General features: G+C 33.7%; 3 protein-coding genes across 13 annotated transcripts in view; 2 read left to right on the top strand and 1 right to left on the bottom strand.

Annotated features, from left to right (window-relative positions):
* Arms (Ankyrin repeat-rich membrane spanning) overlaps positions 1-6784 on the top strand; it is a 60496-nt gene extending 53712 nt beyond the window's left edge. For 9 of the 11 annotated variants that reach the window (XM_064215590.1, XM_064215591.1, XM_026639420.2 and 6 more), the window contains 9 exons: positions 101-279; positions 727-842; positions 981-1259; positions 1529-1693; positions 1771-1873; positions 1947-2044; positions 2274-2291; positions 3770-3884; positions 5620-6784. In XM_064215590.1, coding sequence (XP_064071660.1) covers positions 101-279; positions 727-842; positions 981-1259; positions 1529-1693; positions 1771-1873; positions 1947-2044; positions 2274-2291; positions 3770-3884; positions 5620-6431 — 1885 coding nt within the window. In that variant the 3' untranslated portion in view covers positions 6432-6784. The remainder of the gene's footprint in view (positions 1-100; positions 280-726; positions 843-980; positions 1260-1528; positions 1694-1770; positions 1874-1946; positions 2045-2273; positions 2292-3769; positions 3885-5619) is intronic. The other 2 variants (XM_064215585.1, XM_026639418.2) reach the window with 1 other exon arrangement.
* A 552-nt stretch (positions 6785-7336) lies between these two features.
* LOC113399904 (late secretory pathway protein AVL9 homolog) lies at positions 7337-12158 on the bottom strand. The gene is made up of 7 exons (XM_026639174.2): positions 11947-12158; positions 11518-11715; positions 11164-11380; positions 10898-11087; positions 9402-10120; positions 9137-9320; positions 7337-8885 (listed from the first exon to the last, which is right to left on the bottom strand). The coding sequence occupies exons 1-7, from the start codon at positions 12013-12015 to the stop codon at positions 8567-8569; spliced, it is 1896 nt and encodes a 631-aa protein (XP_026494959.2). The 5' UTR covers positions 12016-12158; the 3' UTR covers positions 7337-8566.
* A 1027-nt stretch (positions 12159-13185) lies between these two features.
* On the top strand, positions 13186-18204 carry LOC135193401 (uncharacterized). The gene is made up of 4 exons (XM_064215733.1): positions 13186-13598; positions 14589-14645; positions 16052-16493; positions 17550-18204. The coding sequence occupies exons 3-4, from the start codon at positions 16146-16148 to the stop codon at positions 18147-18149; spliced, it is 948 nt and encodes a 315-aa protein (XP_064071803.1). The 5' UTR covers positions 13186-13598; positions 14589-14645; positions 16052-16145; the 3' UTR covers positions 18150-18204.
* Positions 18205-24350: the final 6146 nt, after the last annotated feature.

Below are 24350 nucleotides of genomic sequence, written 5' to 3'. Positions count from 1 at the left end.
CTCATACTTCTCTATGTCTATGGAAAAAGACGACCGCTCACCAATAGACAGTCATTCGCTCTGTTATCCTGAAAGTAAAATAAAATAACCTAATTCACAGAGTACGACCACTAATAGGAGGACTTCGCGAGGCGAGCACCCTGATGGAGTTAGACCGCGACGAGCGCAAACTAGAAGTATTCCTGAGCTTTCACCGCGCAACACTCACTGCTGCTGACCTCAAGATATTTCTGCCATTCACAATTAATCTCGACCCGTATATTAAGAAAGTTATTAAAGGTACAGTATAATGTCTCACATGTGACACTACAAAAAATCTGCTCTCTCGCCAACTTTCTATGGAAGTTCTTTTAAACACTATCGAAATTACGCGGCACATTAATTAACGGACTGACTATTGATAAAAATATTGAAATTAGCGAAAAAATACAAAATTTTTTTTTATGGAAACATGTGTCGTATATTCTATTCATTCCTTTGAGCTTAGTTTGGAAGCACAGCAAATGTTAATTTTATATAATTCGACTGTCGAGGCCCAAATTTAAATATATCATCAATCATATCAGTATATTAGTCTGAATGTATCCAATGATTTTAATTGCCAATTATAAAAAAAAAACTACTTATGCTAAAGATTTCAATACTTGTGATCACTCCAATGTTTATATACAACACGCTCATTAAATTAGACTCTATTTAAATTAAAAGACGCATTTATAATTTCAGAGGAGCAAGTTCAGGCGGGCGCTGAAGAAGACATAGGCGCAGGCGGCGCCGCTACCGTGCAGTGGGGCCCGCACGGCAACCGACAACCGCATTCCAAACCATTCCATAAGAAACAGGTACATATAATAGAGCGTTGCAGTAACACATGAAACAGAGAACTCGTAAATTTTAATATCATCCATAGATATTGCTTAAATAATAGTACTGGTCTTGACCAATTTAGAAGGCATCGAATATATTTTACTTTTAAACAGAAAGTTACAACAATTGCTCAATCCACTACAACGGGAACAACGAGTACATTAGTACCAGCACAGCCGCCTTTGTGGGTGGGATGGGCGAACACATTCGCTCCTCCCGCGCAGACGCAACCACAGCCTTACTCGCAGACACAGCCCTACTCGCAGGCACAGCCCTACTCACAAGTGCAGCCTTACTCACAAACACAGTCCGAGTACGCGATGCCCACACAGATCGTCCCCCCAGTCGCAGTCAACCCCACAGTTTTGCTCCGGACTGCTTTTCCTGGACTGGTGAGTGAAATAATTCTATATCTGTGTATCCTATAAGTCAACTAATGTCCGACTATTCATTTCATTCATTTGTTACGGGATGGAGGTACTTTCTATAAGGCAAGTAATTTTGGTAAAGGCTGCCAAGTATCGTCTCAGTGCAAAAATGTAAGTCTAAGGATGAAATTCTGCCATTTGACTTTGCCAAAATGTGTATCTTTCGTTAAAAAAAACATTACTAAGATATATATAATAAGACATTACGAGTGCCTAACCATGAGCGGGCGCAGGGCGACACGGCGGCGCTGCGGCTGTCGGCGCTGAGCGTGGAGCGCGTGTGCGCGGTGGCGCGCGCGGCGCTGGGCGCGGGCGGCGGCGCGGCGGCGGCGGCGCTGCAGGCGCACCGCGTGTGCGGCCTCGTGCTCGCCGTGTGCCGGCTGAACGACCTCAAGCCGGTGCGTTGTTGTGACGAAATACTGTTTAAAATAAAATAATAACGTTCTAAATAAACATCCATCTATTGACTTTTCAGATATTAAATTTACCGTTTGGTGACTGGGAGCTGTTCAAAATGCTCATAATGAACTTACGCGAGCTGGAAGCGAGCGTGCCGATTACAGCGCCCTCTGTCACTGGTGAGTTGTGAATACATCATTATTATTTTTTTTGGAACAGTGGAAAGGGTTGAAGCTATATATTTAATTTCAGTTTTAGCAGATAAATCTGTTGAATCTGAACCTGATTCCATCAAACCCCGACCAATATTGGAACACCAAAGGAGTCGCCCGTCTAATGTTGAAAAACAGGTAATAAAAAAAAATATTTCATGAAAATACTATGTAAAGATAAAAATAATTATGTCCCAAACACGAGGATGAATTGACCAAACTAAATAGTCATATATTTCAATTTAAAATTGTGAGAATATAAAAGACAATTTTAAATATTTTTCACGTTACGGAAGATACTGGTGGAACTTTGGAATATGGCTTATCCAAATATATTGACTTATTATCTGTATTTTTACACTTGCAGCATTTTGCGGAGTACCAGGTCAGACGAATTAAATTTATTTACCATAAAACTGTCATTATATTTTTTTTATTTTGATTTCGATTGTTAAGCATGGTTAAATTGTTAAGTTACGGCACTTTCAAATGACACGAAACATAAATAAACAAGAAAGTCCTTACTGTGTGCAGAGGGTTTCAACTTTCACTCAAAATTTATTTATCTATTATTTTGATAGCGAATTACAACTCAAATAAAAACGTTTCGTTCTGGATTTCTTAAACACTTATATTCGTACCCTTTTCAGTAGTTTTATATTTAATAATGACGTTATGTATAAGCGAGAATAGTGTCGAAAAGTTATTTTAATTCTTCCTGAAATAGTCACGTATCTAATAAAAATTAAACTAGCCTTATCCTATGTCTCATATAATTCAACTTGGTCATAACCAACGTTAATATGCTATCCTCTCAGTAAATGGGTTACAATCTGACGGGCAACTCAAACACTGCACGCGCTCAAAAAAAAACTTACATTGTACAAACTTCCATCTCTTTTTAAGAAAGCACTTCCAAAGGTTACAAAGCGAGAGGAAAGATGTATTTAAAAAAAAAGTTTTAAAACCAATATTACTCGTACATATACAAAATTTCGGGTCTGCTGATAAACGTCGAGGAATTCCTTTTAGCAGAGCCACTTCTGGGTGTATCAGGTCAGGCTTACCATTAAAAAGCACTTCCATTAAAATTTAAGCAACATATAACATTTAAACATAAGTAGGATATGTATAATTTTAATTCAGCTTGAAAAACTTGGATTTAAAAAAAACTAGCCTACATTGGAAGTTAGATTAGAAGAAAATTATGTAAAAAAAAATTATGAAGAAAAAAACCTGTAAACTCTCGTTTAGTCTATGCCATATTCATGACATTATATAGTCAAACACCGCTACTGTTTACCTTTCGTGTCATTTAAAATTGTAGTAGTAATAATCATTTTAAAATCACGTTATTAGTGTCAGATTTCATTGAAAATTGATCATTCAATTCAATTCTTAGTTTAATGGCTTTTAGTTGTGCCGACAAGGCATAGATTATTTCGCCAATGTCACGTAGGAATAATTGATCATAATCTAAGATATTTTTTGGCATTGTTTATATGTAATAAAAATAGAAATGAATATTCGTCATTATAAAGTGTGTTATAAATACTATTATTGTTTTATATTCAAAATTATACAAAATGTTTATGACTTTACTTTAAAACTTAATTACCTACATAGTTGAAACATTAAGCATTAAAAAGTTCCAAACCTCAGAATCATATTGAGTACATATTTCCTATATTTTTTTTTATATTAAGGAAAGCTGGTACTGGTTAATCATACATACACAATCAACCCGAAGCTACAATAAATTGCAAGATATATATATAAAAAATCAGTAACAGTAGTTACACTATATATGTAAAGTTAGTAAATCTTATCAAAAACAGTAAATAAGTTATTTGTATGTTACAGGTGACACTCGAAGAACAAATGATATGTGGTGCGCTACAAACCCTTAACGAAGAGGCAATGGAAGACGTGCTCCAGTCGGAGTCCTCTGCCCTCCCCGATGCTCCTGCGCCCTCAGGTGAGGCTCTGCGCACCATCCGCGAGTTCCCCCCCGCGCCTCCTCTGCGAGCCCTCTCCGTTTCCCCTGCACCCACCGGCAGCCCCTCCGACCCGTCCGACCCCTCCACCGCCTCCACAGCTTCACACAACGACACCTCCTCGGAGGAGGGCGAGCAGCGCCCCGAACATGTGATAGTCAACCTTTCCGATGACGTATTTCTGTGATATTAGTGCCACGATTCTTTTTGTATGGATTTTGCCTGATTATGTTAAGAATTTAAAATCACGTCCCCGTGAAAAAGTATAGCGTATTTGATAAACACTGTAGTACATATCGACACCGGTAAAACATGAACGTTAATTATTGTAGTCTCGTATTATGGTGCGATACGCGTTTTTTTTTTTTTCATTTATAGGTAAAAGTATAAGGTGCGATTACACTTAAAGTTATTTTTTTGTACTTCATACATTGTACTGTAACAATTTTTTTACTAAATGTAAAATAGCTTACCCATTTTTATAGTATGTTATGGCAATCTAAAAAGTCTTACACATCATAAAAAATACCAAACATAAATTTAATTTCCCTAACATACATACACACACACACACACAAGAATTGTAGCAAAACATTGAGTGTGTGTTCCATTTCCATCGGCCTGTTTATTAATAAAGCTTAATTATTATTTTTTTACTTATAGTTTTAATATTAAAACATGGGAGACTTTATACAAGATCTCATTATGCCATCATAATTATTTAGCATAGCTATGTTTACTTCCTCTAGAATTTTAAACACTGATGGTATTTTGTATGAATAAATATTAATAATATTTAATGTAATTATAATATTTTAAAAGTGAAAATTTAGAGCTGTGGACATTTATGCTAATGTATTATTGAAAAAGTACGTGATAACTACTTTTTATAAACATTTTCACTGTTATAATACCTACAACTTTAGATTCCTCTTTACAAATCGTAGTCTACTTGCATGTATTTTGAGGCTATATTAATATTATTGTATAGTTTTTTTTGCTTAGGTTAGTTTTTATTTATCATTCCTATTTTTTTTTTGCAGTATGTAGAATGTAAGTTTTATTCATATATTTTGTTGGTTCTCGCCTCTACTTCCGGTTGTGATGTGCACATTATAATAACATTCAATGAATGTCCTATTACTATTTTCGAGGAACTTTTGTCCACAATTATTTACATTGTGAACTCAATTAACTGTTTAAATTAAGGAATTAATTTAAGTTCCTTGTTTTCTTTTATTTTGTAGTAACAAGATATTCTCCAAACTGTTATTTAAATATATAATTGTTTTCTGAGTGTAACCGATGTCGGACTTACTTATCATGTTAACGTATTGAATAAAAGTACTTATAAATGACATTTTTAACACTTTGTAGTTCGATTCATTTACATATGTGAACGAGTCCTAGTGATATTTCGTATACTGATTTTAGTATTGTATTAGATCTGATGTTAACGAACATATCAAACAAAGTAATATCGAAAGAGTTATAAGATAGCTAGATTCCTCGCCATATAGACTTCCAGTAATTATATCATTCCGTAGGTAGTTAAATTATACATTTATAAAAATAAATGATTTCAAAAATCAAAGGTTGTTTTATTTTCCGATCGCTAAGTAACTTTACCCCGAGGATTCCCAGGGTCGACGCTCGCCCGGTCGCGGCGCTCCGCATCGCCTCGAGCGTCCTCGCCTGACGACCCCTTGCTTTCAGAAGAGGCTCGCGAGCCGCGCCCGCCCACCGTCAGCTTCAACGTGGAGAACGAGGACGAGGACGCGCGCGTGGCGCTCTCCGTGCGGCCGCGCCCGCGCCGCGCGCTGGCCCGCCCGCGGCCCTCCTCGCTGCGCCTCGTCGACGACGCGCCCGACGCCCGCCTCTCGGCGCGCTCGCTCTCCGTCGAGGACTCCACGCGCACCGGCTCCCCGATCCTCGACCTCAAGCTGCGCGGCCTCCGCCGGACCGCCGACGTCCTCCGCAAGGTAGGCTCCGCGGAGCGGCTCGTTAGGCTCAAGGATAAGATCGTATCGCGCGCACCCGCTTCCCGCGATCGTAGTCCCCCGCGGGACGAGCCCGGAAGCGACGACGAGTCGGCGCCCCTCGTCGCGTCCCCATCGTGCGCCGCGCCCCAGGGCTCCGTGGACTCTAGTCCGTCACCGGCGGGCCCTTCACCTTCGAGCTCGCGACACGGCGATGCGAGCGCCCCGCGGCCCGTGGGCGTGGAGTGCGGCAGCCCGCGGGACGCGACAGCCAGCACGGACTTCTCGCCGCGGTCGGACGCGACCGACTTGGAGTCGCCGCGAGGCAGCGCCGCAGACTTCGACCTGCTGCCGGAGAGCAAGGGCTGCGCACGCGTGACGTCGCGGACGCGTCTCGGCGGGGAGCCGAGCGAGCCGCTGTACGACATGGTGGAGCCCTACAACATGAGGCTGCTAGCGCACGGCGCTTCGGAAGGGCTGCGCGGCCTTTGGCGGCAGGACGCACTGGACTCGGATCCCCCCTGGCACGAGCCGGATTCTGCCGTATGAACGTGCATCGCGTCTGGGTTTGAGTTACCAGTCGCCGCTAAAGCTTTTTAAGGGAAACATCGACATTGATGAGCGTCGAAAGCGTGATTCCTGTCATCGATCAGTTTAATGCTTAAGCATATTTGTGCTGTTAAATCATTGACACGTTAATTAAAACTTATAATATCTTCGATATCCATAATATTTTAATGTCAGTAATTTTATGTACTTAATTTGACAGTTAATACTATCAAAATGCTTAGTAAATAATCGCGTAGATATAAAATTACGTTATATTAATGTGCTAGTAAAACTAGCTTTCCGTAGATTCTGTTTACAAAATAATAAATATGTAGCATAAGAAATATCAATAACCTCGTATTGCTTTTTATTTTGACCACAACTAAATAAAACATGCTTCCTATTCATAATTGGTATTCAATCGTTTCGAATCGATGCAAAACTTCAGCGGCATAGATTATTTATTCGGTATAACTTAATTACAGCGAAGAGTTCTATATAATAAGCAAAATCTTTAGATATTTTAATTTTATAAAATTTGGTTAAATACTTCTACGAGGGGTGCTTCTAAGAGCACATTTGCATCGTCATGTTCACATTAAGTTGACTTGAAATGTAAGTTTATTTGAAAAGAACTAGCAGGAGACCCCGTATTTGTTTCAAATTATTAATTTATATGTCCTTTATGGAAGTCAGCGAACACTAAATTTACTCTTTTTTTTATTATATCAAAATATTATATTAAGGTGTATGCTTTACTTATTACTATTTTGACATAAAACTTAAATTTAACAATAAGCAAAGATAATATCTACGGAAACGTAGAAACAAATACATACTCAAATTCTATGTTTAAAATAATTATGAGTATATGATATTTTAGGTTAACAAACAAAAATACAGTATGTTTTTAAATTAAATTATATTTATTGTTTACTATAAATAAAATATCAACAATAAGTATATATTAGAGATCACAAATTATACATACGAGCGGAATCACTACTTGTCTACATTATAAATAACAAAACTTATATTACTATGTATTCTGCAGATACAGAAATGAAGAGTACACGCATGTTGAAAGGTATAATTTCATTGAATTAAAACTTTAACACTAAGTTATTCCCTGTAAAATGGTCGTTATAAAAATATGTTATAACTATACATCAGTTATCTAATCGTTTCCCTTTACATATTTATACAACTTTAGATTGTGACTAATTTGATATATTGTTTCGCCAATTTTATGTCAACACAAGGCTTATTAAAGAGAGAGACACGTCACTAGAAATACTGACAAGCCGAAACATATTAATTTTAAGCATTTTTTATAACACTAACCGCTTTCCGATCTAACTAACTTATTATTCCATAATTGAAATATACAAATTGTTTAAAAATGTTTCGCCGTTAATATTTCATTTTTTTTTCTAATATATATACAAATATAATGTGAAAAATGCAATTAGCTATCTTAAATTTTGATGTTTAGTTATAACACTTCAGACCAATTATGACATTTAAAATTTCTGGTATGCCTACTATAAACATTACACGGATTTAAATAATATTCAATATTAACAACTATTGCAAATTAAATGTAAATAATTTTTAACAATTTTTCAAGTAAAAAAATACAATTAAATTAACACAAAACATAATCTCTTCACATTATAACTTAATAAAAGTGGCTAGCACTTAATCATTTTGTTCATTATACAAATATTTCGATTACGGAGTTAATTTATTTCTTTTGGCATATTTTTTTTAAGTACAGAGCACTATTAGTGGTTTTATAAGGGATTGTTTAACAGATTTTAATTTACGCGTCGCACTTTACTGTATTTATTAAAAATCAAACTATTTCGTATTTACAAGGTACCATAATTGAAAGTTTACGATTCAGTTTTTCCTTTAATTATTAAAAATATAAATTAAACTTTGTCATTACTAACTGGCTGTACAACTAACTAGATAAGTGATTACTATAATTTATATAAAAAAAATAAAACAAAAAATTATGAAGATTCATAATCACACTGGAGTAGTCGGAAGCGACATTAAACTAAAGTAGCTACACTTACACGACGTCAGGGAACGATTTAACAATTGACTAATTTAAGTATCACACTTCAAATGACTCGTATTTTACTAATACTCGTGGCGGTATCGTCCTCGATGAACTTGTCGGGCGGATCCGCCTCCGCGTCGGGATGGCGCCTGTTGTCCTCGCTGTCGTGCTCGTAGTCATCCGCGTCGGACGCGTCGCACGGGTCGGCGCCGTCCAGCGCGGCGGGCGCGGGCGCGGTGAGCGCGCTCCACCAGCCCGACAGCGCGCCGCGCGCGTGCGACAGCGCGCCGCCCACCGCGCGCGACGTGCTGGCCACCGCGCGCCCCGTGCTGGCCACCGCCGCCGACACTTTGCGCCCACCCTCCGTCGTCGACATCGTGCTGCGAATTAGAAATTATTCTTATAAATTCTAAAAAAAGTTTCCATTTATTTCATAATTGCTCTTTAATCAAGCTCTTGACTCTGTTATTATACTATTCTCGAAATAATTTTAGGTAAGAACTGTGTCACACACAGTCTAATATCCCACCACCCAGCTTTGCGTTTAACGAGGTTTGCAGCTTTACTCCACCACAGAGCTTCAGAGCAGGTTGATAAATTTTTGGTAAAAATTAAAAGTATATATAATTACTGTGCCAGTTTTAATTTCATATCGGCTACCGACAACTGTCCAGAGAAAGGGTGCATTGGAGTGAGATTTATAAAGGATTCAATTTCTGCATTGTTTGTCTCTTTTAACCATTTTTCATACGCCGGCGTCGATTTGAATGCCGCCATAAATTGGGTATTATAAGACTCGATTTCCCTACTTCCCTCTGCAAAAAGGAAAAATATCCATTAGATTTGATAATTTATATATATAAAAAAAAAATAATAATAAAATATTTGATATTTACCTGGCAAGAGTGATGTTCTTAATAAGTAAATTAAATAACTAGCAAATTGATCTCTTATCCAAGTGTCACCTTGAGTAGAAGCATGACGCACTACATGATCTGCAAATCGAAGATCTTCTGTGCCAAGAGTAAGCTGCCTCCTGAGGCTCATATCTGCAGTTTCTATCCTCATTTCATTGACCTCTACTAATACATCAAACAATTGCCTCTTCTGCTTGAACAGTACATTAGATGCACCAACGACGAACCCTTGCACAGCTGGATCAGACAATAAATCTAAATATTGGAGAGACAAATAGGGTAAGCAAATATATCCATCCTCAAACAATGGTAATGGGAATCCACATTCAGTTTGATCAATCTGACCAGTTAAGTTATATAATCCATCAACGCTCATATCCCTGGCCATAGTAGGACTTTGCTGAGATTCCACCACTGACTTCTGTATTTTATATTTTTCCCCAATGCTGTGGCATTTTTCTCTCCCACTTGATAATTCTTGACGGTCCACAACGTCCGATAATATTGACTCATCAAAGCTCTGTCTGCTGACTCTATCTTTTTCTTCCAACATGTTTCCAGTCTCTTTTGGGGACAGTTCTTCATCTAATTGATTTGATCCATTAACAAGAGGCTCTTTAAAAGAATCTGTATCAGCAGTATCTAGTTTTTTATCCTCCTGTATCACAGGAGGAATTGGAGATAACGGCCTTGAGAGCCTAAAAAAATTATATATTTAATGATATATCTCTTCAGATACAGATAGGTGACTTATCCCAATTCCATCAAACCACATTTCATGCACTCATCACATATTCTACTGCTAAAGAGCACTATATGATGAAAGATGTGTGAGCAAGGAACAAGGGACATAACATCTTAATTCCCAAGGACAAAGTCTATGGTAACCACTTACCATCAGGTGAGCTTGCCAGTGTGCTTACCTATTCTAAATATATAAAAATTATCTTTAGAACTTGTTTGTTACACAAAACCATACAGTATAATCCCTTTACTATGGCTCCCGCCTACGCTGAACAACTATTTAATAAAATCTCACAATGAAACATTAACATGTTGTTTCTAAATGAACAATTAAAAAAAAGGTATGTTTAAGACAATTGACAACAAAACAAATTGTTTATTAATTTACTTGTTAGCCCATCATTATGATTTAGGCTAAAAATGACACCATACAATGACAATGCTTTTGCTATAAAAAACAAAGGTAACATGTAGATTCTAAAGTAGAACAAATCGCAACTAAAAAATACTGAGTAGGGAAACTGAAGGAAAACAAATATTTATTCAATTTGTCTAAAGCCAGGAGATAGTATGCTTATTCTATGTTTAATCCGTTTCTATTTTTGATCAGGTTTTCCGTTTTTATCTTGAAAATGTTACACATTCTACAAATTTCTTTCTATTAAACTATTAAAATGATAAAAATAAGAAGTATTTTTTAATTCTACTCTAATAATATCTTTCTTACTTACACAACATTTGCTGATTGAGATAATCCATATTCTAAGCAGCGTGGCATGAGAGATATAAGTGTCAACAAAGCTGTTGACAATGCACCGGCTGGGGATCCATATATAAGAACTTTTCTTCTCAATAGTAACAATTTAAATAGCAATAAGGCTTTATGTCGCCAACTTTCTACTAATTTTTGAACTGAAAAACCTACAAATAAATTAGGAATTAAGATAAATTATAAAGGTTTTACATAACCTTAAACATTTAATTGGATTTTTCTTACCCTCAAAAGCTTGATCTATTTGAACTGGACAACTATTAAGATGTTTAAAGGCATCCTCAAGAAGTTTTGTCTGTGAAAAATCACCCTGCAAGAACCATGCTCTAACAACTAACTCCATTTTCACAGCAAGACGGCCAAAGAGAGGCACTCGACATATCACACAGACACTTTTTTGGACTGAACTCCTTGTCATATCTTCTGTTTTTTGGGCCACTTGCTAGAAAATAAATAATAATTAAGATTTAAATTTACATCTAATAAAATGATAATTCACAACAGTAAATACACCAGCAATATCAGAAAGGATTGACAAATTAATTATTCTATTACAAAATTATATTATTATATTCTTACTTCCAATGGTATCTGTCGAAAACAGGATATACCATAAACTGTATGTGCTGGTTCAGTCAATCCTGGTAAGCTAAAAAATATTGTATCGGAAAGATAGTTGTGAGAGCCATCTGGTAAAGCCAAAGCTGGTAGGTAGCGCCATGCAGGTGGAAGTTCCGAGGGACGGCCGGCAACCAACTCGGGATAACAATGCTCCACCTGTACAATTACCAGGTTTAATAAAGCAAGAAAAATATTATAACCAATGAATATTATATTATTCTTTATATCATTTAATAAAATTGATATTTTATGTATTTTAATATACCTCGCTGTACTTTTACACGTTTTACATGATATTAAAAAAAATATTTTATGGTGGCTTGCTTCTGAAATGTTTGTTATTTTTCACAAAAACAGTATTGATTAAAGAATATTCATGACGCCTACCTGGCAACCTTTCTTATGGTGGAAGCCCACCACTATAATGTTCAACACAGGTTCATTTATAAACGACATTTTGATTAAATAATTTCTTTCCAACTGAATGAAAACATAGTTTCGCAAATATATTATAAATTCAAGAACAAATTTACAGTCACAAATACGAATAACTTTGCGTCATAGACCGACTGATTTGACTTATTAGTTATTGACATTAGTTAGACATCGTAAGAATCAGTGTTGGCAACGACAAATTATTATCTGCTATGTTCCGTAATTACATAATATAGTATTAAAATTCAACAACATATTAAAATATTAGCCCAGAAACAACTACAATTTATCTTCTTATAACTACATTAGGCTAAATCAACAACTCTAAATTAATGTCGCACAGCTATTAATTGCTTGAAGTTTGAATATAATATAGTATTTAACATAATATTATTATTTAGCATTCAAATATATTTTTTTATCCATCATCGCCGCTAGAAAATTAAAATAACTACCTGCCCAGCTCTGGAAATGCAATGCACTGTGGAAAGTTTATTTAATATGGTGTCATGTTGCTTGGAGCCACATAGGAAAAACAAATACAATGCTTTTTACAGAAAAAAATATTTCAAATAAAGAAAACTAAAAACTATTTAAACGAATTTATTTGACAAAATTATTATGAATATAACCATTTTTCATTAAATATTTAAATACATTACATATACCATTTTGCACACATCCGGTGATTTTTTCGCATAGTTACTATTCTTTAACAAAATATCTAGTTCTGTTTGATATAGTTAAAACAAGTTCAAGCTGATTCTGGAAACTGTTGAAAACAAAATATATAATATATATATGTAGATGTATATATATATATAGAAAATACTGAAATTAACTTTGCTTTATATTACGCGACAAGATACAAATTAATTTATTACAGAAATTAAATTTTGCCGTATTTACAAAGGTACTATCAGACATTCTGCAGTATGTATACATCAGAAATCATTTTAGTAATTTCAAATGTTTTTATTGCTAACTGTCATTAAACTACAGATTGACAACGTATAACATATGGTTGGGGTTATATTGTGTTTAAGAATGTAAATTTATACAATTTTGCCAAATCAACTTCCAAATATAACTGCCACATAGGTCTAAGAATCGCTTAACACTTTGGCAAAAAAATCTATAAAAAGTGTTACCATTTACTATTATTATATAACATCAAAATGCAACAATGCCATTCAAAGTGAAACGTACAATATTCGTAATCTGTATTTAATAGTCATTGGCCATCTATCTCAATACCTATCATTTTGTCGACATCTGTACTGTGGTTGCAAATTTTGATTTGCAAATAAATATTAGTGTTTTTGTTACTTAGTATAGACCTATTAAATTATTAATTAACTGTTGAGATATTAATTACTTTTCTGTTACTTTACCAAAATAAATGTGTTTTGATGGTGAATTAGAGAACTATTATTGTTTACAATAAAATCCATGCGTCGCCATTTTCGCACTTATTGCAGTGACATTTTATTAAGTCGTGGTTTAGAATACTTTAATAAATGAACAGTGTGATTGATATATTTTACTTTGGTAGCATAGTGCCTTTACGAGGATTTTTCTTGACTACTCACGTCCTAGAAAAGGTTAGAAAATTAATTAGAAACTTATTACGAAGTTACTGGTATACCTATATTTTAATGTAGTCTATTTTTTTTTTAATTATTTGATTTACGTAGTATATTTTGTTTTAAATATCTCAAACGAGAAATGTGGTCTACATTTCTCATTCATAACGTTGATTATCTAAATGTCAAAATTATAATATCATTTTGTACTTAATTTTATTTGTATTTAAATTTGGAAGAATATCTATATCTTTTGCTTTATTTTTTATAGAAATCTTTATACGTCTCTATTTAACAAAAAAATGTAGTAAATTTTATATTCAAATGTTCTTGTACTGTTGCATCTTGTCGTTTTTCAAAGCATCTGTTCATTTTCATTGTTTATTCTTGTAGTAAGTAATCAATATTTTATTTGACACTAATAAGGAAAGAGCAATTTATATGTAAATTTATATTTATAATAAGGTAGCAATGTTTATGGGTAATAAATAGTGAAAATTGCCACATCAAAAATTATAATAAAATATTGCAATATTCATTATTTACCATAAAAACGCAAACACTTCCTGTCAGTGACTCTCCATCTATTATTTATTTTTATATGTTTATGTGTATTTTTTTGCTATAACACTTCAAACTTGTTACTATGAAAAATATCTAGTAAATAAATAAATTATATTTGAAGCTCTGCAAATGCAACCCTAATATATTGAAGTATTTCTGGTTAATTTATTGCTTCTGGTTTTTAAAGTTTACTATGTATTAATTCATTATTGCTTTCCAAATATTCCTCAACTCTCATACATTATATTAAATGATACTTAGTAAAGCAATGATCTGTAACTTATACAAGACTGTTTATATAGGTTTGTTTTAATACAATTTGTTAAAACATTTCTACTTTTTAATATTGAGAATTATGCCATCAAAGTTCTCAAACAATTTATTGTTTAAATATATTATTTTAGTTATTTTCAAGTTAAGTTAATATATATTGTCAACTTGCAGGATTCAATGGATAACACATTAGACCCATCGGCATGACTGAAAAGGTGCTATACCCAGGTAAGTAAGAATAATTACCACTAAATCTCATTAGCAGATAATTATTTCTCATATTAGTCATGAACTCAAATATTATATGTGAAAGCAGAAAACCAATAATTATTTAACTAAAATAATTTCACTCATCTCTTCAGATTTGTTAAATAAATTATGTTCGTGCCAAACATTTCTGAAGTGTTTATTTAGATAAAAAAAACTTTAAGAGTATTGAAAAAGAATCAGTGAATTTTATTCAGTAACTACAGTGAAAAGTATTTTAAGGACAGCCATAACTGTTTGCTATCTCCTGTTATTTTGTTTTTGAATACCATAAAGAATCATATTTAATACCACAAATAGGAGCAATGTTTTGTTTAAAAAATAAAACACCAGCACTAGTATAAGTTGCATTTTGTAATGATAATTTCTATTTATATAGAGATAACAAATTGAAGTTTGTTTTGATATCTCTGTGCGATATAAAACATAAAATTTTATAAATACACACATGTGTATAATTTAAAATTTAATATTCATTAGAATTTTTTTTTAGCTCTATGAAGACTTTATTTAATGTAAATTGATTGTTAAGCAAAGAACATTAATAGAAATATATGCTGTATTTATAGCATTAGGTAAATATTAACTTGACACTAAATGAAATTTATTAATTTCGGTAATAGCAAATGTTGTTTTATTTATGTTGCCTACACATTAAGTATTTTTTAAAAAAAAGAGTATTTTCTTGTTATTAATTTCTTACGTGGCATTCTCTTCGTGGTTGAGGTTTGCATAAATATGGTTGGCTTCTTTATTAAAGACAAAGAATTTATTTATTTCCCGTATACGCGATTTTTTTAAATATATTTATCGCTCTATATGTTGTCGTTCCATAGACGTGTATTCTATAATTTTGTATTTATGACATCGGAGGGATTAAAAATAATACGTAAGAGTTATACACAAAAGAAAATAAAAAATACATAAATAACTTAGCTATTTTGTCGTAATATATACTTAGTAATGTGATACTGTATTTGTTGTAAACTTTACAAAAGTATAGTCATTCAATAGTTAAAAGTTGATTTTGGAAACAAGTTATATCGAAAATGTCGGTTTGGTTATAACTACGAGTTTATGTACCGTTCCCAATTAAATAGTTGGCAATATCTGTGTTTGCTATTCTTTAAAAAGTCACGATAAACAATTAGACACATTTTAACAGTTTTTGTTGACAACTTAACGTAATTACATAAACTTTTGTTACCAACGCGTTCGAATTATCCTTTTGTGGACTAAATAGCTGATAGCTACGTCTTTTTGCAACTTTAGTTATCATCACGCATTGGTGACGAAAGTATCTGTAGTTGCCTTAAATTGTCAACAAAAATAGTAAACAAATGTCGAGAACCGTGTTTCCGTTTTAGGCGGTAAACATCGAAGGAATACGCGCTTTGCTGCAGATATTTAATTACTGTGTGTACGCTTGCCCAGTTGGGAATATCAGTTGGAAACAGAAACATGTCTGTATCGTGGACGAACGAATTAACCGAAACGTTAATAGATTTATATCACAATCAAAGTGTACTATGGGATTCGAGTGATGTAGATTATAAAAATAAACATAAGAAAAAGGACGCATGGAAAACTATTAGTGATGTTATGGGGCTACACGAACTTGAAATTCAAAGGAAAATTAAAAATTTGACGGCACAGTTTTTCAGAGAGAAAAAGAAATTAAAAGAGGACAATAAATCTGGCTCCTCGACTTCCGAAACTCCTAGGTGGTTTGCCTACCAACGGCTTCTTTTTTTAACAGACAGAAATGAACCCAGGATATGCGTAGAGAGGGGGTTAAATGAAACACATGTAAGTATGGAACCGTATTATTATTGTTGTTTATTATGTATCCGACACCCAATAGAATATTTGCATATGGGCATTAAGTATAGTGACGTGTGCAGTATACAGTAAGTAGTAGTAAGCTTTGATAAGCCCCCCTTTTTTGTATAAATCACAAACAATTACAATTACCTGCGTTTTCGAACGGGGAATTGACATATATATAAGCACAATACTAGAATTTGCTTAAATTTAAAATCAAATCAAAAATAAAATCTAATAATACCAATGAATTCACAATACTTTTTCTAGCATAATTCGTGCTATTGGCAGTTATAATTAAATATTGTATTATATTTTTATTAGTCCAGATTCAACAACATTAATTGGCCCTTATCACATTTGTTTGAGGTCGGCGGACTGCGCCACAGGCGTTTTTGCGTCTATTCATCCAATTTTTACTGCTCAGTATATATCTTCAGTTACTCCTCGCTTGTGCCGTCCATCCTATCCATCTCTTTTAGATCTTCTTACTTTATTTTCCACGTTCATACATAACACACTTCTTGAGAAAGTACATTCATTCCGCCTCTGTTACATGTCCGATACCAAATAGATAATGAGTTACTTTTAAGCTTTTCTTTTACGGGGACTATTTTAAAATTTCTTCCTACGTACTTATTTTGTGGACGTTATCCATTACAACTCCTCTCGGCAAAATTAATTCGCCTTTTGTCCGACAACCTTGTAGCTCAACAGTTCGATCTATCCAAGACAATGTCATTTTAGAAACGTTTTTTATTAAATTTAGAGAGAACTCGGATACTGCATTAATCCCTGTGACCTATTGACATTGCATCCTAGATAACAATGGAAAAGTATCGCCGCCAACATTAATATATGCAACTGAACAAATTCGCTTTCGCTGTTATCTGGTGATTGAACCATAAAATGTTGTTCAACAAACTCTTAATCATTGTGAAATTCCATAATAGTTAGTGTGTAGTTAATACGGAAAGTATTCTCTCTTCGATTTTTTGGAAATCTGTCAACATATTATTTTAATAATTATTATTGTTTTAGGATTCTGGTCTAGAAAGAAGTGCTGGCGAAGAAAGTTCTCATAATCAAAGTCCATTACGTAATGAAGTGAACGCAAATGACACCACACTACCAGATCCACAATCAGGATATTTAAGCTTGTCAGATATTAGAAAAAATATAAAAGGGTCAAAAAGGAAGGTTTCAAATTATGAGCAACAACAAGAAGGGCCTTATGATATATTCAAAGACTTTCAGACGAAGAAATCTCGCAATAGATTCACGATTTTTGGGGAACATGTTGCAGCAAAAATAGAAGCTTTAAAATCAAGCTATGCCCAAAATGTTGTAGAGCATTTAATATCCAATATTTTATTTGAAGCAAGCATCGGAAAATATGACTATCCTGCTGCTAGACAAATGAGTCCGTTTTCAACACATTCATCAAATTCAAGTTTCTCGCTTATGCATACACACGCTCCATCGCCACAATACGCATCACCACCTTCACCTCAGTTAGAATACCCAACACAGGCAACACAACAAACTCAGAATACACCACTCACCGTACTACAAATAGAACATGAACCACTCACGCCAAAATGTCCTCCAGCAATTTCACCAAAAGTAGAATACATATAGAAACACAAGTCAAGTATTTAGCATGAGGCTATAAATTTTACTTATATTATATTTTTATTTACCTTGTTCGAAAATATGTTAAGTAAATAAAACATGTATTACTAAATGTTTTTATGGTTATTTTTGTGATCAAATCGAATCCAATTTATCCTTAACGAAAGCTGAGCGCTTATCATGGAGCGCTTTTGTCTGTGAGGCCGTTAAAATATTATTATTAATACTAATTAGATTTAGGAACTAATTTTGAGGAAGTATACGAATTAAAAACAATCATCTCGGAAGGTGTGCATTTCTATAAATATGACATTATTGGTCTAAAGTGATTGAGGAATTGAAGTAAATCATATAAAAAAGGATTTACCCCTCGCGCATGTGTCTTCTTTGAGACTTGGTCGTACCCAATATTTCTATAGCAGAATTATAGGTTCCGTTTCTTATTATTTTAAATAATTAACGCTACGGCTGCTGGTAATAATATTATTTAGTAATGACATTTTGTCGACGTAGTCTTGACAGATTCAGATTGTTGTTAACTGGAGACTACGTTGATTTATTTTAACTCGATGTCAAACATTTAGAAACAACATATTTGTGAATTTCGGAAGAACTAGAAACAGTAAAGACAATTTGCCAACTATTTATGTGGAAACGTACCTTTTTAAGGCTTAAAGTTCACCAACGGAACCCTAACACAACAGTGTCGCCTTCATTCTGTCATCACGCATTGTTGCTTCATATTTATCAGTGTCACGTGACTGTTGTTGCAACATTTTACGAAAAAATATTTAAAAGAGAACTTTGATTTCCTATACCTATTTCAAAATCGCATAAATGTACCCGAGGTCTTTAACTCAATACTAGAGTTTAAGCAAATAAATTATACTATTATAGATTTTATGTGCCATTAAAATATTTTGTATAGGTACATATATTACAACAAGCATTTTTGTGACTTCAACTTTTTTGGGATTATATATTTTTATTATCTATGATTCAAGGCGACGAATCAATTATCGTTTAACACGGATAAATCTGCGCGGAGTAAATATTTTTTTTATTTTATACTATAAGTAGGCGAGCGGGCAGTTGGACCATCTCATGATAAGTATTCACCAACCCCCTAAATACATGAGTGTCATAACAAACAATTATCACTCGTTACATGGCCCATATGTCACTAACCTACGGAACTAAGATGTCCTTTGTGCTTGTATTTAACTTGCTCACTCAACTTTCCACCCAACCGCAACAATAATAATTGTTGTTTGACAAGCTGGTTGAATATATGTTGAGGTTGTGGAATCTACCCGGATGGGCATAAAGTAAAATAATTTTGACAATGTATAAATCTAACTAAATAATAAAGAGTAGATGTTGTAAATCTCGATAAAATATATCCAAAGTGGTATAAATTGACCCCCAGGGGGCGATGACGACCTACAAGGCGTTAATGTGAACGAAAAAGAATCAGAGATCCGTGAGATGTAAACGGGGGTCCACGTTAATGAATGTGCCAAGTTGGCTTTGATCTTCCCCATATAAAATTTTGTTAATACCTGCTGATATTAGCTAAGCAAGAAGGTATACCGGAAAGCGAAAAACATGGCAAGCGCTCTACGTCACAAAAAAACAATTTGAGAACGTCTGATCTGACAAATGTCTATAAAACCAATATAACCAATGAGGTGAATATAATAAATAATATAAATATTAAATAGGTAAACAAAATTTCCTTTCTGTAATTACGTTGTCGTCTAAAAAAATTATAGAAAAAAAAACCATTATTAAAATATAAAGGAATATAACGATACAAAAATGTATAGAATAATGGAACAATATAATCTATGCTAATATTATACGTATGCTGATATTTAATTTTCGTGTACCTTTCCTCATCTTAGCAGGTGATTTTAAATGTATGACAAGTAACCACATTGTCGTAATTAACAATTTAAATATATTCTTGTTAATTACAATTGAATAATAATAATACGCGATTAAAATAAATAATATGTATTCACTCATGTGATAATACTGTAAAGTGCACATTATATTCAACTTTAATCCAGTATTAAATTCGTTAATACATTGTCTTTTTATAATATAAGTATAAAGACGGACGACTGTGATCATATCTGCACATAGAAAACTAGGTTGCATCTTACGTATATGTATCAACTGTCAATCTTATGTTGTTCGGCCTAGTGCCTAAAATTGCTCTGGTAGTAAAAAAACTGAGCTGAGTTGGTAGGTAGATGTGACAAAGCCCCAACAGCAATATAAGTGTAAATGAAATGTATGAACTCTATTGATGTAATCAGCTAACATCGTGATTGAGTGCTTGTGTGGATACATACATACATGCTACTTACTATTATGGCGTTTAAAAATTGTAATAAGCAATATGATAAATTCAAGGTTAACGAGCAGCGTATCGATTTTCATTTACCCTACGACGCCTTCTCTGTAAATTGCGCCTCGCTATAAATTGATAATAATACCTCGACATATCCCCTTAACATAATGTCACGTGGTTACAGCGTCATGGATGAGTCGTCACCCGAATCAATAAAGATTCTAGATTGTTCCAACTTAACTATTGATCTATAGTCTCTCCTTATTCAGAATAACTTAAAGTGCCAATTCGTATGGTGTCGCTAGATGTAAGATTCGCTGGAGGATATCAACTTGGCTATTTTTAAAGTATGTGTGTTTCAAATAACTCGCTTATTGCATTAAATATAATGATTTTGTTACTTGTCCTTTTATTCAACCTTTATATTCAATTAGCATTTGCCATTTCAAATATTAGCTATGCAATGATATCATTAAAATTAAATAAATTTATCATGTAATATTTACAGCATTATAATTATATTTTATATACATTTTATTTAACTGGTACAGATATCATTATTATTTTAACATTATTTTTAAAAAAAGCCATAAACTAGTATATCTTTTATCGTCTTTGAAAACGAAGTCACAGCTAGTTGTGTATTTGTTGCTTCTGATAATTTAAATTCTAAGTCGTGTTTCATCACGGAAGCCCTAACTGTTTACTATTCGAACATATAAGTGTATCCGATTAAACAACATAGCAAATATCTATGAAATACATGAATTATTTTGATGTATTAAAATTTTCCTTTTAAGATTAATCTACGGAACGATTGTCCAGCTTATTTTAAAATAATTGCTTGAGAAATTGCTATCGATACCGCGTTTTAATGTCCGTATAAATGCCACGGAAAACAAGCTCGATTGTCATATTATTCGTAATGAAAGGAGCTACAGTTCATTCGACTGCATACACAATAACACACACATACGCATCGTCGCGTGAAAAATATATGGAATTTAAGCCATGAAACAACTGCTTATGTATACCGGTCTTGTTTACTCTATGACGCGGTGCATGTGCATCAGTTGACGCATCGCGGTTGGATCTTTTACATAGAGCGCGAGTCGCGAGGGCCGAGGAAGTATGTAAAACGGGTATATAAGACATGGATCGATGCCGGGGACCGACACCCGCAGACTCGTTCCCAATTCTATCTGTCTTTTGAGCTCTCATCGTTTTCTCAACAAAGTGCTAACCATTATTTTTACACTTGATTAAATATTTATTTATATAAATAAGTTATTTGCAATGGTCTAATATTCTTTCCTAAAGCATTTGCTTGGTCGAATACAAACAAAATAAAACAAAAAACAATGTTTATGGTGTTTATTTATTTGACTAGTATTGATTTGTTGAAGACACTTAGTACACATTTCGTCAAAAAACAGAAAAAATAATGTTTTTAGATTTAAGATTATTTACAAAGAGTGATACAAAAGATTAGATATATCTATTATTCCAAAGAAAATCTTTACTCTTTGAAATCAAGCACGGCACATGCGCACCCCTGTGACCTTGACGTTCAGTGACAGCTTAGGGGAAGAGCGTAGCATTTCTTTTGTATATTTTTAGGGACCTAAGTGTGCATAAAATACAAATATATTATTTCCGTAACGTCATATGTACATAGTTGTACTATACGGGTTAAGCTAAATATCGATACTTTTTTGAAGTATAAATAAGAACTTGTCGTGACAAATATGCATTACAGTTAATATTCCAGTTATTCTTACGAATTGTGATTTGCGCCGTGCCGTTGAAGCTACCATGCAGCAGAAAAACCATCATATTATTTACACATAGCAAAATTGTAGTTCTAAGTCTAACACATAATAGGGCCACTGAACTGGGCTGGGCGCCGCTCTACAAGCACGAGTGAAACCCGCTCGAGGTCATTGAACCGTTCATTTTGCTGCATCCGTTGCAAATACTCTTGTGCGCATCGCTGTTGCCTGCCACCAATTCCGTCGAATGAATATACCAGTTTTTCACTGCTTAGCCAAGTGAAAAAGTGGTCGACGCTAAAAAGAAACGACTAGCGAGTTGACTTAGCAATAGAAAGTTGATGCCGCGCTCACTCTTAGTAATTGTGTCTGATAAATAGGTGGCAATTTACAATTTGAACTGTTGAATTGGACGATGCATTTAGATCCATTTATTTCTGACTCGTATACAAAATATTAAGGACGATTGGATAAATTCTCTATTTCGCTACATAATAAAACTTAATAAAGTTTAACCCATAAATCAGTTATTCCTTTTTTATATTCAATAAATTAGCTTAATGTCTTTAGCGTTATAATAATTACTTTTTAAATTAATTATTCAAAACAAGAAATATTTAATTAGAGTTCATTCGGTGTTTTTTTTGGAGCATAATGACACGAAATTATATAATATAAAATGCGTTCAATATTTAAAAGTACATAATATTATACTCGTAACTCTATGTTGGAACTAGAAAGTAGAGAAACAAGACGTGGCCATTGTGAATAATACGTACGTATGTATGTATATATGTAGGTGTTCTTTATATATTTCATAGTATCGTATTGCTTGCTCTCGCTGCTAGTATGTAGTCCATCTCTATCGTGGATAAAAATACATTACAGTATATAAGCAATTGATACCATGTGTTTATAACAACTCTTCAAAATTGAGTCGTATTTTTTTAATTAAGAACGGTTTTATGTTGTGCTTTACTCGTCAAAATAAGATGTTAAAAATATTAATAATATTATAAGTTACAAAAGATTTGTCTTAATTAGACCAACAAACATATATTTTTGATTTAAAACGTACTAGGTATTACTAGTGGTAACTACTATCATTGGATTTTTTTTAAGAATGTCTCTGGGACTTTTATATGTTTGTGTTACATTCTGCGGTTTTCGCCGACGCGAAGCTTATCGACTCAAACCACCGGATCGCAATTTACAAGTAAACTCTTTGTACTGAGTCGAGGTCTCCCTTTATTTATTTACGGGTCACATCGATTATTATCTGCATATTTCGATCGTGTTCCTTCGATATATTTGAAACAACAATATATATAACACAATCATTTTTATGTATAACATTATGGTTCTTTAGTATTATTTAAGCCATTTTAATTTTATCGTGGATTTTTGGCGGGCAGTTTCGATGTCTTTGTTAGGTTCTCAGAGCTTGTCTACTTTTTGTTTTTTAATATAATATTATTTGAATTTAGTCTTATGTAACAGTAGAATCAGGCTTAACTAAAGTTCTGGTTGTTGTTTTGAAAGTTTATGTTTTAAAAAATATATTCGAAAAAAGAATATGTAGAGTCTTAAAATTTATTGATAATTTCAATAATCTAAATTTTAATAGATGTGGTCTACCCAATTACCGTGCATCTAAGTCCATTAGATGGCGACCGAAGCACGAAAACCTGTTTGTATTGTATTGAACCTTATGAATGTGTTTAATTAATGGGTATTATTTATAATGATACACAAAATATTTCACTATTTTACTATGATGTTTATGTTTTTATTGCGACAATTAAAAAAAAATACTGTCGCTGTCCTCTTTTGCGTTGTCACCGCGGTCGACTTTAAAGAGACTTTAGATCTTTCTTGCATTGCATTATTTGTAAATACGATGAAAAAATTGAAATTTCAACAGTTTCTATTTCGGTAAAGTAACAATTATAGATTGCACTGAACCTTCAGATAAGTGAGAAGGGAAAGAAAATCTTTTAGTGTCGACTTTTGTAGAAGGGGAAACAGTGGGTGTTTAGGGGTGCGGTCGGTGGTAGGAGTTGTTATATAGTG

This window comes from Vanessa tameamea, chromosome 8 (genome assembly GCF_037043105.1).
Source record: "Vanessa tameamea isolate UH-Manoa-2023 chromosome 8, ilVanTame1 primary haplotype, whole genome shotgun sequence".
Lineage (NCBI taxonomy): Eukaryota > Metazoa > Arthropoda > Insecta > Lepidoptera > Nymphalidae > Vanessa > Vanessa tameamea.
The sequence above is the reverse complement of the archived record's forward strand: the minus strand, read 5'-3'. Positions and strand labels throughout refer to the sequence as shown.